Below are 17,351 nucleotides of genomic sequence, written 5' to 3'. Positions count from 1 at the left end.
CATAACGTGAAGTACAAGGTAATGGAGCCTTTTATACATTGTCGTGTTTCTTTAGAAATAATCAATGGACAAATAAAGTCTTTAACGCTTCAGATGTAAAGTTATTCGCTGTCAAAGTGACGTCAAAATGAATGGCAGTCAATGGAATGCTAACGGGAGGTGATGGCTTATTAGCATCAAAATGGCGCCATAGGAGGTTCGCGGTCCGAGGAGAAGCTTACCCCCTTGGTGTAACTCACCTCAAAAGCCATTAACTACCGGTTATCCTTAGTTAGGTTATTTATGCTTATTAGTGGGGACACAGCTCATCGTGTCTAGAGTTACGTCTGTAAATAGCGACGGGCGATTTACTCAGCCTGCGAGAAAATGCTACCTGAGAAGTAAGAATCAGGGCACAATACCATGGATGTATTAACAATACCACAACGTTACAGGAAGCGGATGTTGTTGACGTTTTCATCGCAGCGGCATCCGGTATTTCAAGACTGGCTAGCTTGGCGAAACAGAAGCTTACGGCGAAATTGTCCACTTTATAACACGAAGGGCAAAAAAGATAGCTCGGTCAGATCCACTTCTCAACAATGGACGCGGTTTTTGTGGAGTTTTCTTATATTATTTGTTTGTCCGTTGTCACCAGCTCGGCCAGTTAGCTCAGCTGGCTAACTGGCTAATTAAACCCTGACAAGTGCTCGGCTGCTTGTCTGACTGGTTTACGAAAGAGAACTGTCAAGAGGAGGACATTATTAAGTTATATCTTTAAAAGTTTACAGTTGACACATCAGAGTGATAACAGGAGTTGGTATGAACAGGTTTCCCAAGGCTGTTGGTTTGACTTCTGGTTTAATAATTGGCTGTAGATAGTGTGTGGAGTCATAGATATAGCTATATATCTATGGTGTGGAGTAAGTAAATGACATGATTTGTGGAGTGGGATTATTAAAACAGAACAAGCCCGACTGCGTTGGTTTACAGTGAGTCTCAAATATGAAAATGTGTCGTGATAACTAAAATGATTACCTTTCCTTGATCGCTAATGCGTGAAGACTAGCTACATCTAGAACATAAAATTATTGTAACTTTCATATTTAGATCGCAGGATTAATTTGATTTATCGTGTTTGCTTTGGGGCAGAGTTAAATGTAACGTGTAACGTTACGTGTCAACGTGTCACACGTGTACAATAGGTCCGGTTGACAGTTTGGGAAAATAAACAGGTGTGACTCACAACCTGCTCACGGGACGTGGATTAGCTTTGCACTATAACTAATGCCTGGTACATCTCTATCAGTTTACGCCTCGATCTCTGGTTACTTGAAATAACAACCTTCCTAACTATTTAATAGCATTTTTGACCGTAAGTGCACATATGAAAGCGCACAGTGTACATAGTAACTCCTTGACTTATAGTCGTGTTTTGGATGTTTGCTGAGCAACACAGATGGAGTGTAGGTGGCCAAGATTCAGCAACAAGCTAACATGATTTCATGATGCTTTCTGTACCTATTGATGATTAAGTGGTACCTCTTAGGCAAAGCTGAAACGTGCTATATCATGATCTCAGAGGTAAAACATTAATGGGTTGGTGTAGGTTTATGTTTCTTAAGTGTTTTTGTTGGTTTGAGCTGTTTGGTTAGGGCGGTGGTAATGACTAGGTATTTACTCTGTGACTGACCGAGAGCCAAACTGTGGTTTTATGTATATTGCTGCGATCTTGCCCACCTACCACAATGTCGGCTGTACTGTTCTCGTTGATGCTACTCGGAGCATTATGCAGCCTCGGACAAGCCATGTCACGGGAGGAGAAGCTCAGGTTGAGGTGAGTTGAGAAAAACGCACAGCTTCCTCAGAGTGAAACATGTTAAGCTGACCTTTTGTCTGTGTTTTCCCCTCACTGAAGGAACCAAGTGGTTGAGATGTTTGACCATGCATATCAGAATTATATGGTAAGTTATCTGTTTTCACTGGATTCCTTCACAGTAATAGGCATTTCTAGTTTCAGTCTTTTTGGATTTGATTCAGGACAATTGAGCAGCTTATTAGGTGATCTGGACAATTTCCCTTTTTGTATCCCTACCCATTTTAATATGACTGAGATCTAATCAGACTGAGCCGACCTCCTAAGAAAATAAATAAATAAGTGTACGTCAAAGCATAGTGTTTTGAATTGTGTTTGTGTGTGTTTCGTAGGACCATGCATACCCAGCCGATGAGCTGATGCCACTAACATGCAGAGGAAGAGTACGTGGGCTTGAACCCAGTCGAGGTGACGTAGACGACGCTCTGGGAAAGTAAGTAGCATGCTGCCTTTTTCCCTTAAGGTCTAATGAAGCGATGATGACGTGAGTGCAGACACACATTACCACACCTGGTTGAGCACTTGCTAGAGGTGGAAGGCGGAGCCAGATTGTACTTATACTTGCAGAATAACCATTATTACATTGAATGATGTTTACATCAATTATAATTACATGATATTACATTAATTATCGCAAGGGACAATCATGCTAAACATGCTAAACTTTCTCTCTCTCCCCCTGATAGGTTCTCTCTGACCCTCATAGACACACTGGATACTCTGGTGGTGGGTATTGGTTTTGGGTTGTCTTACAGTAATTGACTTGGGTTATTTTGAGACTGTTTTTAAATGAATAAGACAGAACACAGTGGAGGCATTGATGTATGAGTCCTTCACAGAATTTAGAGAGAAATGTCAATGTTAAATTAATTCCTTATTTAAATATTAGTGGTCTATAATTAAGCCAGATTTTTATAGTCGTGTACTATTTCTCATTGCCAGCTTTTGAACAAGACGACCGAGTTTGAGGCGGCAGTGAGAAGGGTGCTGTCAGATGTGAGGCTGGACAACGACATTGTGGTGTCGGTCTTTGAAACCAACATTCGAGTCCTTGGGTGAGATTGGACTAGACTATTAACACGCCTGTTAATGGTTATTAAATAAACTATGAATGCACTGTGCCACATTTAACACAAAGATTCCCCTCTGACAGGCAGCGAACAGAACAGCTGTCCAAAAACACACAAGTGTTAAGAAATCACTGGATCCTGCTGTTTTGTAATGTGGTTGTTGGGTGTGCGTGTGTTCAGAGGTCTGTTGGGAGGGCACTCCATGGCTGTGATGCTGAAGGAGGGAGGTCAACACATGCAGTGGTACCAGGATGAGCTCCTACATATGGCCAAAGACCTGGGTCTCCGACTGCTACCAGCCTTCAACACCAGTAGTGGCCTGCCCTATCCCAGGGTGAGACAACTGCACACAGGCAGAAAAACCTAAATTTAGCCTCTAATACCACAAACAAACCTGCATGTGCTGTAGTGGGTTTAAGGTGCGGATGTTAAACAAGAATTGTACACATACTTGTGTGTGTCTTGTCATTGGTTTCTTGTAAATAAATGGAGTTTCATTTAGAGTATTGTAGCATAAAGACCTTGTCTGTCTACCTGAAAGGAGAAGAAACCTACTGAGTTACAGCCAATGATTAGTGAGATATTAGTGATGCATTTACTGGAGCCAATAGAAATGTTGGACAAAAAAATTAAAAACCTTGTTAATTAAGATCCTGTTTTAATAATCTATATATCAAACATATTTGATAATATATGTACTACCAAAAAAAAAACAAAAAAACGTAAGCTTATTCACACACTTCCAGGGTTGCACTATGTCCAATTGACATTTGTAACTTCTCGGATGTGACTACATATTTCCATTTTCTGCTTCACTGCTCTGCTCGCAGCTGTCACAGCTTTTGAACGCAGATATCTATGTCTGACTCCGGGTTTTTTTTTTGTGTTTTTTTTTTTTATGCACAATCTCTTGCAAACCAAATGTGATCCTAAAAACGGATTGTGTAATGTTTGTTTTGTTTTCTTCTGCTTGATAGGTGAACTTGAAGTACGGTGTCAGGGGTCCTGAGACAAGAACGGGCACAGAAACAGACACCTGCACTGCGTGTGCAGGAACCATCATCCTGGAGTTTGCGGCCTTGAGTCGCTTCACTGGGGATCCTGTGTTTGAGGTATCACATTTACGTCCGATGATAAGATCCTCCTATGTCTACGTTGACATGTTGTCATCTATGATTTAGTGCAACTTTTTTTTTTTAAAGCAGATGTAAAAAAAAAAAAAAAAAAAGATTATTTCTGCTTTTTCTTGTCCACATTGTTATGGAGAAAAAACATTTTAAATATCAACAATCATGGTCTAGAGATTTAAGCTGTTGATGAAGTATAGATGAGGAAGATTTGTATTTTAGTCATCAAAACGGCAAAATGATTATAAGAAGTACTTAATTTTTTGACTAAAAATGTATAATCTCAGCTAATTATTTCTCAGCAAAACTGTTCTTAAACACAAAAATAAACTTGTGGGTCTCCTGTGAGGTCTCTTGTGCTGACACTTTGACATATCAGCAACATCAGCTGTGCCACTGAACAGCCACACCTTACAAGTGGCTTGTATTTCGTCCTTTATCTGTAATCTAGGTTATACTTTGTCAGTTCAATTTTTTTTTTTTCAGGATGCAGACAATTGTTATTATGAAACCACCCTCTTGTTTGACGGTACATGATGTGAAATACGGTATCTGTCATTTATCTCATGTATTCACTGAGATCTGAGTTTTTATTTTTGGCTTGGTAATCAACCCGCCTCTTGCAGAAAAACCCAAATGTCTATGAGAGGTAGGGATCCTGTAGCTGCAGTGTTATACCGAAACATTTCAGAGTTTGATATTTTACCCTGTGCAACGATATTGGTGCCTTGGACTGGTTCACTTCCTGGCAGCAGTAGACTGCTGATCATGCACAGAGTCAATCACTGGGATCTTTCTAACAGTAGACAGCTACTGCAGATTGATTTTATTTTTAACTTTTTCAAAATCAATAATGCACCTTTCCTCTCTCTCACACACACACACACACAGGCCCATGCCCGGAGAGCTCTGGACTTTCTGTGGGAGAAGAGACAGAGAAACAGCAATCTGGTGGGAACCACCATCAACATCCACTCCGGAGAATGGGTCCGCAGGGGTGAGAGAGGGGGGCTGGATGGAGGATGGAGTGAATGATGAGGGTGGATGGAATGTTGAGAGAAGTAGGGGTGGTGGAAGAGGGGAGGAGACGGTGGCAGATATGGAGTGATGAGGAGCCAAGGACACGGGAAAGGGTAAATTAAGTATAGGGGGTACAATCTTTCTGTCTGGTTGTGAGAGGATTTGGTTGCACAGAGGGTTGACATTTGTTTGCCATCTGATTTTTCTTGTGTTATAAAGTGATATATGATTGTGTGTCCCAGACAGCGGAGTAGGAGCGGGAATTGACTCGTACTATGAATACCTGCTAAAGGCTTACATCCTCTTGGGAGATGACCTGTTTCTGGAGCGGTTTAATATTGTGAGCACGCGCACGCACGCACACACACACACTTATACTGAGTAATTTGATGCCTCTCTGTCTGCATAATAGCATTTTGTCATAGTGGCATCTCCAACATAAAGCAGCATTCTACTTTTAGATTTATGCATTTCAGGATTCTGTTTAGTTCGCCAACATAGGAGTTAAAGAAATGCCTCAAATGTTTGAAGTCCTCAGGTTCCCATTGGTTTTTGTGTTTATCAAAGAGCACTATACGACTGTTATTCTATCCTCAATCCTTCCACTTTGTACGCCCCATTTAGCACTATGCATCTATAATGAAGTACATTAGCCAGCCTCCACTTCTGCTGGATGTCCATATCCACAAACCTCTGCTTCCCGCTCGCACCTGGATGGACTCTCTGCTGGCCTTCTTCCCTGGACTGCAGGTCAGATTGGATCATGTGAAGTGAATGTTTTACTGTTCTTATATTGGCCTGTGCCATTTTAGTAACACTGTGCATACTGTTTATACTGTGTACATGTCACAGGTGTTGAAGGGAGATATCCGTCCTGCCATCGAGACTCATGAGATGTTGTATCAAGTCACAAAGAAACACAACTTCCTCCCAGAGGTAATCTGTCTCTCTTGTGTATCCAACATGAAATACCACATCTTAGACTTTAACCGCTCCACAAAAAATTACTTGGTGTCATTTCACCATGGAGTCAAATAACCCCATAAGGCTTCTGTTGTCAACTGTAACTCTTCTGAAGTGAACAAGCTTGCATTTCACACGACACGGCTGCATTTTAGCTACGTCTGTCTGTTCTAATTACAATGCTTTGGATGGTGTGCTGACCCCTTCGTCCTTCTCCGTCTCTTCCCAGGCCTTCACTACTGATTTCAGGGTACACTGGGCCCAGCATCCCCTGAGGCCTGAGTTTGCAGAGAGCACCTATTTCCTTTACAAGGTAATTTATCAAGGAAGCTTGACACTATGCAGACGTTCTCTTTTCACTGCCACAGTACAGAGGTAAATGCCTATTGTCATGCACCAGATGTTGTTAAATTATGTTAACTTGCAATTGCACTAGGACTCATTTGCAATAATTTCAGACACACAATCTCCATTTCTGCAGTTATTAAGCAGCCTCCAACACTTTGCCTTCAGCATTCTGGTGTTGTAAAAAGGAAGTTAATATGATAAAACACTGTCTTGGGAGTGGAAGTTACGTCTTTGTGTCTGATCAGATTTCACTCGAGCCTTCTTTATAGTTGATGTACTGTATTGTGTTATGATCGCACCACTGTCCTTTCATCCTCCCAGGCCACAGGAGACCCGTATTACCTGGAGGCAGGTCGCACCATCCTGGACAACCTCAACCGCTTTGCTCGTGTTCCCTGCGGCTTCGCTGCAATGAAAGACGTACGCACTGGCAGCCACGAAGACAGGTGAGAACATAAAAACTCAGTATTTGTAAGATTTGCATCATCAGATTAACATACCATGAGATGATGGTATGTAAAGCATTGTATGAGTGAAAGGTAGGTGTGGTTAAATAGTGGGATAGATTACATATTATTTAATGATCACTGAGCCTGACCAATACTGAATTCATGAGGTTAATATTCATGTACAGTGGGGCTCGAAAGTTTGGGCACCCCAGGTAAAAATTTGTATTAATGTGCATAAAGAAGCCAAGAAAAATCTCCAAAAGGCATCAAATGACAGATTAGACATTCTTATATGTCAAAAAAAGTTAGATTTTATTTCCATCATTTACACTTTTAAAAATAACAGAAAACAAAAAATGGCGTCTGCAAAAGTTTGGGCACCCTGCAGAGTTTATAGCATGCACCGCCCCCTTTGGAAAGCTGAGACCTGACAGTGTCATGGATTGTTCTCAATCATCGTCTGGAAAGACCAGGTGATGTCAATCTCAAAGGTTTTAAATGCCCAGACTCATCTGACCTTGCCCCAACAATCAGCACCATGGGTTCTTCTAAGCAGTTGTCTAGAAAACTGAAACTGAAAATAGTTGACGCTCACAAAGCAGGAGAAGGCTATAAGAAGATAGCAAAGCGTTTTCAGATGCCAATATCCTCTGTTCGGAATGTAATTAAGAAATGGCAATCATCAGGAACAGTGGAAGTTAAAGGAAGATCTGGAAGACCAAGAAACACATCAGACAGAACAGCTCACAGGATTGTGAGAAAAGCAAGTCAAAACCCACGTTTGACTGCACAATCCATCCAGAAAGATCTGGCAGACACTGGAGTTGTGGTACACCATTCCACTATAAAGAGATACTTGAACAAATATGGTCTTCATGGAAGAGAAGAAGAAAACCTCTTCTACGTCCTCACCACAAAAATCAGCGTTTGAAGTTTGCAAATGAACATATAGACAAGCCTGATGCATTATGGAAACAAGTTCTGTGGACCGATGAGGTTAAAATAGAACTTTTTGGCCGGAATGTGCAAAGGCACGTTTGGAGAAGAAAGGACACAGAATTTAATGAAAAGAACCTCTGTCCAACTGTTAAGCATGGGGGTGGATCAATCATGCTTTGGGGTTGTATTGCAGCCAGTGGCACAGGGAACATTTCACGAGTAGAAGGAAAAATGGATTCAATAAAATTTCAGCAAATTTTGGACGCTAACTTGATGCCATCTGTGAAAAAGCTGAAGTTAAAGAGAGGATGGCTTCTACAAATGGATAATGCTCCTAAACACACCTCAAAATCCACGGTGGATTACATCAAGAGGTGTAAACTGAAGGTTTTGCCATGGCCTTCACAGTCTCCTGACCTCAACATAATTGAAAATCTGTGGATAGACCTTAAAAGAGCAGTGCGTGACAGACAGCCCAGAAATCTCAAAGAACTGGAAGACTTTTGTAAGGAAGAATGGGCGAAGATACCTCAAACAAGAATTGAAAGACTCTTGGCTGGCTACAAAAAGCATTTACAAGCTGTGATACTTGCCAAAGGGGGGCAGTACAAGGTATTAACTCTGCAGGGTGCCCAAACTTTTGCAGATGCCATTTTTTTGTTTTCTGTTATTTTGAAAGTGTAAATGATGGAAATAAAATCTAACTTTTTTTTGACATATTATAAGAATGTCTAATCTGTCATTTGATGCCTTTTGGAGATTTTTCCATCTTTTCTTGGCTTCTTTATGCACATTTAATACAAATTTTTACCTGGGGTGCCCAAACTTTCGAGCCCCACTGTATAAGAGTAAAATATATGAATGATTATTTGTTTGTTTTTTACTTTAACACATAATATAAAGACAGATTATTCACAGGGAAATTTAGAAGAGTTGTGACAAAGCAGTGTACTGAAGCAGGACATTTTAACAATTAACTTTATTTGTAAAGGAATAAAAAAAAAAAAAAAACTGTTAAAATGATTTATTATTATTCCCCTTTTTTAAAACAATAAAAAAAGGGACATTTTTTTTTAATTTTTTATGCAAACATACAGAACCGAAATCCAAACTGCACAAGAACAAAAACCCTTGCCCACCCCACCCCCCACCCTCTGCGGTCTCAAAGAAACCCCCTCCCCCCCAAAAAAAAACAACAAAAAAACAACAACAAATAAACAAACAGAAATCACACCTTGCCTAGTCACTCTCCTAGTTCTTGTGGCGCTGAGGTCATTACGTCTGATATTTGTGCTGCTGCACTTTTCCATAGGTTGATAGTTGATGATTTCTGACTTTGGTGATTAAAACATCACTTAGACTACATCAATTCATACCATGATTTTTTCTCTTTCTTTTTATTGCAAAGAAAATAAAAACTTATGCCATCAGAATAATTTGAATGATGCCATAATCACATTACAAGTAATGGCTTCAAACATGGAGTAAGTAAATACACATAAAAAATGCAGCCTATAAAATATGAATGTACCACATATCCGCCCATAACGTATGCCGTTTGTTACTGTATTACATTCCCTACAATAAGCTGATAATGTGAACAAATATTGGCCTGCTGATAAGTCTGGCTCTGCTTTGCAATGTCCTACATGATTATCTGATAAATAAACCAGCAGTGCTAGCCCTGTGCCCGATAATCTTACACCTCATCTCTCCTGTCAGAATGGACTCCTTCTTCCTTGCTGAGATGTTCAAATACCTGTTCCTGCTGTTTGCTGAAGCGGAGGACTTACCGTTTGACGTGGAGGACTACATCTTCACAACCGAGGCCCACCTGCTGCCCCTGTCCCTCTCCACAGCCCCTCACTCTTCATCTATTCCCTCAAACACAAATGAACATATAGACAAGCCTGATGCATTATGGAAACAAGTTCTGTGGACCGATGAGGTTAAAATAGAACTTTTTGGCCGGAATGTGCAAAGGCACGTTTGGAGAAGAAAGGACACAGAATTTAATGAAAAGAACCTCTGTCCAACTGTTAAGCATGGGGGTGGATCAATCATGCTTTGGGGTTGTATTGCAGCCAGTGGCACAGGGAACATTTCACGAGTAGAAGGAAAAATGGATTCAATAAAATTTCAGCAAATTTTGGACGCTAACTTGATGCCATCTGTGAAAAAGCTGAAGTTAAAGAGAGGATGGCTTCTACAAATGGATAATGCTCCTAAACACACCTCAAAATCCACGGTGGATTACATCAAGAGGTGTAAACTGAAGGTTTTGCCATGGCCTTCACAGTCTCCTGACCTCAACATAATTGAAAATCTGTGGATAGACCTTAAAAGAGCAGTGCGTGACAGACAGCCCAGAAATCTCAAAGAACTGGAAGACTTTTGTAAGGAAGAATGGGCGAAGATACCTCAAACAAGAATTGAAAGACTCTTGGCTGGCTACAAAAAGCATTTACAAGCTGTGATACTTGCCAAAGGGGGCAGTACAAGGTATTAACTCTGCAGGGTGCCCAAACTTTTGCAGATGCCATTTTTTGTTTTCTGTTATTTTGAAAGTGTAAATGATGGAAATAAAATCTAACTTTTTTTTGACATATTATAAGAATGTCTAATCTGTCATTTGATGCCTTTTGGAGATTTTTCCATCTTTTCTTGGCTTCTTTATGCACATTTAATACAAATTTTTACCTGGGGTGCCCAAACTTTCGAGCCCCACTGTATAAGAGTAAAATATATGAATGATTATTTGTTTGTTTTTTACTTTAACACATAATATAAAGACAGATTATTCACAGGGAAATTTAGAAGAGTTGTGACAAAGCAGTGTACTGAAGCAGGACATTTTAACAATTAACTTTATTTGTAAAGGAATACTGTTAAAATGATTTATTATTATTCCCCTTTTTTAAAAACAATAAAAAAAGGGACATTTATTTTTTATTTTTTTATGCAAACATACAGAACCGAAATCCAAACTGCACAAGAACAAAAACCCTTGCCCACCCCCCCCCCCACCCTCTGCGGTCTCAAAGAAACCCCCTCCCCCCCAAAAAAAAACAACAAAAAAACAACAACAAATAAACAAACAGAAATCACACCTTGCCTAGTCACTCTCCTAGTTCTTGTGGCGCTGAGGTCATTACGTCTGATATTTGTGCTGCTGCACTTTTCCATAGGTTGATAGTTGATGATTTCTGACTTTGGTGATTAAAACATCACTTAGACTACATCAATTCATACCATGATTTTTTCTCTTTCTTTTTATTGCAAAGAAAATAAAAACTTATGCCATCAGAATAATTTGAATGATGCCATAATCACATTACAAGTAATGGCTTCAAACATGGAGTAAGTAAATACACATAAAAATGCAGCCTATAAAATATGAATGTACCACATATCCGCCCATAACGTATGCCGTTTGTTACTGTATTACATTCCCTACAATAAGCTGATAATGTGAACAAATATTGGCCTGCTGATAAGTCTGGCTCTGCTTTGCAATGTCCTACATGATTATCTGATAAATAAACCAGCAGTGCTAGCCCTGTGCCCGATAATCTTACACCTCATCTCTCCTGTCAGAATGGACTCCTTCTTCCTTGCTGAGATGTTCAAATACCTGTTCCTGCTGTTTGCTGAAGCGGAGGACTTACCGTTTGACGTGGAGGACTACATCTTCACAACCGAGGCCCACCTGCTGCCCCTGTCCCTCTCCACAGCCCCTCACTCTTCATCTATTCCCTCAAACAGAACGGTAATCAATTCAATTCAGTTTTATTTATAGTATCAAATCATAACAAGAGTTATCTCAAGACACTTTACAGATGGAGTAGGTCTAGACCACACTCTATAATTTACAAAGACCCAATAATTCCCCCAAGAGTAAGCATTTAGTGCAACAGTAGCGAGGAAAAACTTCCTCTTAAGCAGAAACCTCAGACAGACCCAGGCTTGGTGGGCGGACATCTGTCGGTGCCGGTTGGGGGTATGATGAAAAGTAGCAATTATAGTAACAGTAAAGACAATGGAACTATGACTAGTAATAATAGTTGTAGCAGTTCAGGGCGTAGTAGTAAGGCGTAGTAGTAGTAGTAGTAGGGCGTAGCAGGGCGTAGTAGTAATGCGTATAGGGGCGTAGTAGTATAGTAAGGCGTAGTAGTATAGTAAGGCGTAGTAGCAGGGCGTAGTAGTAATGCGTATAGGGGCGTAGTAGTAGGGCGTAGCAGGGCGTAGTATAGTAAGGCGTAGTAGTAGGGCGTAGCAGGGCGTAGTAGTAATGTGTAGCAGGGCGTAGTAGGGTGTAGCAGTGCGTAGTAGTAAGGCGTAGCAGGGTGTAGTAGTAATGCGTAGCATTGCGTAGTAGTAGAGCATAGCAGGGCGTAGTAGTAATGCGTAGCAGGGCGTAGCAGTGCGTAGTAGTAAGGTATAGCAGGGCGTAGGAGTAGGGCGTAGTAGGGCGTAATCAACACAATACCATAATTAAAATCTAACAAATTAATGAAAGCATGTACACATTCAAGTTCCTAACAGAATCTGTACTATACTCATTATAATTCAGTCAGAGGAGGAGCTGGATGACTCTAACTTCGATTGGACCTGCCCTAACACTCGCCTCCTGTTTCCTGACCCCGCCTATCCTGGTAACTTGAGAGACCCAATCCGTAGTGCTGTGGACAAGAGCTGCCCCCGCCCTGCTCCTTACAGGTATGTATACATACAGGTTTCACCAGGTTATGTGCCTGCACTTATGATCTATTTTCCCTAACTGCTGTATCTCCTTCATGTTTTTAACTTGTTGCTCTTCTCCCTCCTCTCAGAGAGCCCGGTATGGGCCGTCCTCCCCTGAGGGCTCAGGACTTCATGGCAAACAACCCTGAACATCTGGAGCTGCTGAGGAGAATGGGAGTCAGTCTCATCCACCTGAAAGATGGCAGGGTGCAGCTGGTCCAGCATGCTACACAGGTAAACAGTTTAGCAACGAAGATGAACATCTGCATGCTCTTGTAAAAACCACCGAATCCGAGGCTGAAATAATTTAATTATCTTAATCGTATGCGACTCCTCAGCTGTTTCGCTCCAATTACTAGGGATGGGAATGATACAGCACTGTTACTTTTCCAGCACACATATGCAGGAATGCTGCAAGACAAATAGGAAAAACTACCTTTTTAAAATGTGAGGATACAGTTATATATAAGGTCATAAGGTGCATGAAAATATGCAACAGCTTGTGAATTTGTACTGTTATTTAAATGTAAAACAGCAGAAGAACATACTGTGATACTGGTGCCATTGTGTAATGGAGGATAGATTATTTGTTCCAACTCTACAATTCATGGTGTTCTTTCTATCCTGACTTTTTAAAATCCTCTTTTCTTTTCCTCTCCTCTCCCACTTTGGCACGCCCCCACACCTAGGCGGTGAGTGCAGTAGCAGCAGAGGACGGCGTGCGTTTCATGCAGGAGATGATGGAGCTGTCCAGCCAGCAGCAGAAAGAGCAGCTGCCTCCCAGAGCCATTCAGATCGTCTCACATCCATTCTTTGGCAGAGTTGTGCTGACCGCCGGCCCAGCACAGTTTGGCACAGACCTGTCCAAAAGTTCCACAGGGGTGAGTGGGGAGGCCAGGTTTCAAATGGGCACTTAACTGTCCTCCTGTATATTTTTCTCAAGAGAGCCACTCACTTTTCCAAGGTAATTTTTAAGGGGGCTCTTCCTCTTTCCTAGAATAATTTCCAAATATTATCCAAATTCAAACAGAAGAGTAAATGAGTGCATGGTTTTAGCACCAGAAGAGAACATGTTGACAACTGCAGCACTTTCCACCCCATAATATAAAAATGTGTTCCTTCATTCTTTGCAAGAATTCACCTGTCACGCTTCTTTCCTCCCGTGTGCAGTTACGAGGCTTTGTGACTGTGGCTGAACCCTACAGCGGCTGTACGGAGATCACCAATGCGGAGTATGTCCGGGGCCACATCGCTCTGCTTCAGAGGGGTCAGTGCATGTTTGCAGAGAAGGCCCGACACATCCAGAAGGCTGGCGCCATCGGAGGCATAGTCATCGGTGAGTGTGAGCAGCTAACGACACAAGACGAGGAAGATGACCGCTCAGTAACTAGATTAGGGCTCGATAAATAGATTATGTTGAGGACAGACAGTCGAACAGGGTCCTGCACATTACATAATGACTTCATAATAAAGCGAAACTCAATTAAACTTGATAATAATAATCTTCATCTATATAAGACCTTTCTCAACCGTTTTGATTTCCTTTACTACACATAAACCTGTATGACAATCTCTTTTTTCTCTTTTTTTTCTTTTCAATAAATAGATTCATCGTTAAATCTACAAAATGTCCAATAGTGAAACATTTTTCCTTGTTAAATTACTTTAAGGATTAACCTAATCAAAGTTGTTAATGTCAGTTCATTTTCAGCTCTACTTTTCTCCCACTCATCTCCTTTTGCTCCTTTCCTCTCCTTCCAGATGACAACGAGGGCAGCAGCAGCGACACGGCTCCCCTGTTTCAGATGGCCGGGGACGGCCGCAGCACAGATGACATCACCATGCCTCTCCTCTTCCTCTTCCACAAGGAGGGCAACATCCTGTTGGAGGCGCTGAAGGAGTACAGAGAGGTGGAGGTGCTGCTGAGCGACAAAGCCAGAGACAGAGGTGTGACATTGCTCCCTCACATCTGCCTCCCTAAATGTTACAACTCTTCTCTTTGTTTCACTTATCGCTCTTGAGAAGATTGATGCCATCACTGTGCTTATCTCTAAGCCTTATTACGTTGCCCCGGCTTGATGAAATAAAGATGAGATGTAGGGATTCAGGCGTTATTTGAAGCCTAAAAGATCGTGACTCATTCCAAAGCCACCCACCAGCTGTGGTTATAATGGTGCATGGTGGAGTTTTACACCCTTATCAATATTGCATCTTCATTCTATTCCTCTTTTTTTCTCATTTGCCAAATCCCTCTATTCCCTGTGGTGGACTGTAACAGTGCTTTTCCTCTCCTCTTTCTTGGTTTCTCTTCTTTTTTTCCATTACCCTCTCCCGTTTTGGATGAGCAGAAACCATATTCAAAGGTAAACCTCTTCCTGGCATCCTGATTGAGGGCAGTAAGTATTCCTTTCCTTCCTTCTTTCTTTGTTATTCTCATTCCGCACTTTCCCTCTCCTTTATCTCTGCTTTCCCTCCTCATAGTCATGCTTTCGTCTCTCCGTCCCTCCCTCTCACTCGGCCCTCTAACCACAGGATTATTTTTGTTTGATAGAAAAGCTTAGTGCAGTCACAGTATTGTCATTTTTAGATTTTTTCCCCTTGGGGAAGCTTGGGACATGACAGCGCTTTATGTCTGTTTGGTCACAGGAGCCAACCAATAGTTACACATGACACGGCTGGACGGTGAGGTTGGGTATGACCCCGACCCAAGCCATTTAACAGTGTTTTTACGTGGTTTCTGGGAAAAGTTGTCATAATTTGTGTTTGGTGAGCTTGTCTTGATTTGAACCTACAATTACTTTTATATATTCAGCTGTGTTTCAGGTTATAAAATGGCAAACTTGAATAACTAATGCTAAGAAGCTTTAACTGAGACTAATATCATTGTAAGTAACCTGGCTATAGGAACAGGATCAGCTGCATAACCGCACATTAGGAGCTGTTAGAGATCGGACTGCATGCTTCAGCATACAAGTTGCTTACCAAAATAGACACTTGACCACAGATCCTTTGATTTATGGCAAGTCTCTGTAACCACAAAGCCACCAGGACACAATAATATCTGTACTTGAATTATACAGCGTTATAGTCATTGCAGCAGTCCTCGGTGTATTCCCTCGACTGTATTAATAAACATCACCGACTCGTTCCTTAACACATGTAAATGCTGCAGTTAAAAAAGCGGCTACACTTTTAGAAATGGGTGATATACACTTTTTTTCCAGACCAGATATGTGCAAAAGTCACAGTATAACTTTTTGCCAGATTTCTTTTCACAGTTGACTCTGTTTGGTTGTGCAGCTATGTGAGAAAGGCTTTATCCTGTGGGAAACATGACTCACCATCAGCATCATGCTGTTATACTGTAGTTGACAGCCTCACGATGAAAGCGGTTCTATTTTTGACTGAGAAGGGCTACCAGGGGGCACGTTGTATAGATTACCGAGTGAAGAGGAGGAAAAGAGCTTTGTGTGCCTCACACCCCTGCTTTCTTTTTAGGTATGGACGTGCAAGAACCGAAGGAAGACTGCTTAACTGAGGCAACAACTCCCACCTCATTTGAACCCATTAGCCAATTGCAAGAGAGCAAGTTGGAGCTAGGCAAATTGGCTCCTGAGGAGGTTACTCCATCACAGACGGAAGTCGGTCCTGTAGATCAGGACACTAGTCCTGCAGAGGAAGTTCGACCACCGGAAGAGGAAGCCAGTCGTACAGAGGCAGAGGCGGATTTGGCAGATCCCAAAGAGGAGAGAGACTCTGAGAAGAGAGAGGAGCCTGAAGGCGACACAGACTCAAGCAGCCAGTCAGTGGATGAACTGATGGCTGATTGGCGGGAAGACTTGGAGGCGTTCCAGCAGATGGAGAAGGATGAGCTCTGACAGTCGTCGGGCGTGCCGTGTCCTGTGACTGCGGTTTGATCCCACCGTGGGGGAAAAACCTGGAGGGAATATGTCTTCACAAGTCACCAGTCTCAATCTGGTGAACTCAGAGGACGCTGGGGAGATGTCTTTTATGACTGTTTATTCTCTTGCTCTCTGTTAATGGTGTCATGTGCCAAGGCAGCCCGCATACTGTATCTCTGGACCATAAGGGAGTCCTTTTTAGCCTGAAAGTTTGTTTATGGATAAGAGACCAGGGTTCTTACCTCACTTTCTCATACAGTTTCTGTGTATCTGTCATAACAAAGCCCTAATGAATGACATAGTCCAGACTGTATGTAACAACGTCTCACTTTCCATTCCAAATTCCTTCTCACACTGTCGTTCTCTCTCTATGCATTTCTGACTCCTTTTTTGCTCAAATTAATGCTGGTCCAGCAACTACTAATTAATCCACCGACCAATTCATTTTATTTTCAATGTGATGATTATTTGTGATAATGCAATTACTATCTTCGGGATCCTGGGCCTAATCTTATGTACACATCGATGTGAGTTAAGGACTTAATTCATGTGGGGATCGGTGACATCGAATAAGCTGCAGGATCTTTTTTAAGGCTTTATGGTAGACATACTCAACACCAAACTTGATCTCTCTGGAGGATATATGAAGTCATCTGTCAATGTAAATATGTATTTGTCAAGATATATTGACTGAAACAATGTAGCGCTGCTTTGCTCAGGTTCTGGTTCACCCCACAAACAACAGGCTCTGGACCACGTTGGGTGGAGCGGACACACCCACACACCGCCACAGGAGGGCGCTATGAGATCTGTTTGTTATGTTTTAACTGTTTACTGATTGGAAGGAGCAGAAATAAGCCACTAAATTAACCTGATGAAATAAAAATTAAGAGGGAAAATGGGAAAGACTGGGTTTATTATTTGAGTTTATGCTA

At 41.6% G+C, this 17,351-nt stretch overlaps 1 protein-coding gene across 1 annotated transcript; it reads left to right on the top strand.

Annotated features, from left to right (window-relative positions):
* Nucleotides 1–427: 427 nt before the first annotated feature.
* edem3 (ER degradation enhancer, mannosidase alpha-like 3) lies at nucleotides 428–17,322 on the top strand. The gene is given in 21 exon segments (XM_078259163.1): nucleotides 428–1,686; nucleotides 1,689–1,816; nucleotides 1,898–1,943; nucleotides 2,188–2,288; nucleotides 2,542–2,581; nucleotides 2,798–2,910; nucleotides 3,106–3,259; nucleotides 3,903–4,037; nucleotides 4,944–5,049; nucleotides 5,315–5,412; nucleotides 5,697–5,822; nucleotides 5,925–6,008; nucleotides 6,265–6,348; nucleotides 6,705–6,829; nucleotides 11,369–11,540; nucleotides 12,345–12,490; nucleotides 12,604–12,748; nucleotides 13,204–13,395; nucleotides 13,685–13,850; nucleotides 14,276–14,461; nucleotides 16,013–17,322. Coding segments are annotated over 21 exon segments (2,769 nt in total). The 5' UTR covers nucleotides 428–1,644; the 3' UTR covers nucleotides 16,393–17,322.
* The last annotated feature ends 29 nt before the right edge of the window (nucleotides 17,323–17,351 follow it).

Source organism: Sander vitreus, chromosome 9 (assembly GCF_031162955.1).
Source record: "Sander vitreus isolate 19-12246 chromosome 9, sanVit1, whole genome shotgun sequence".
Lineage (NCBI taxonomy): Eukaryota > Metazoa > Chordata > Actinopteri > Perciformes > Percidae > Sander > Sander vitreus.
This window is presented reverse-complemented; position numbering and strand designations above follow the sequence as displayed.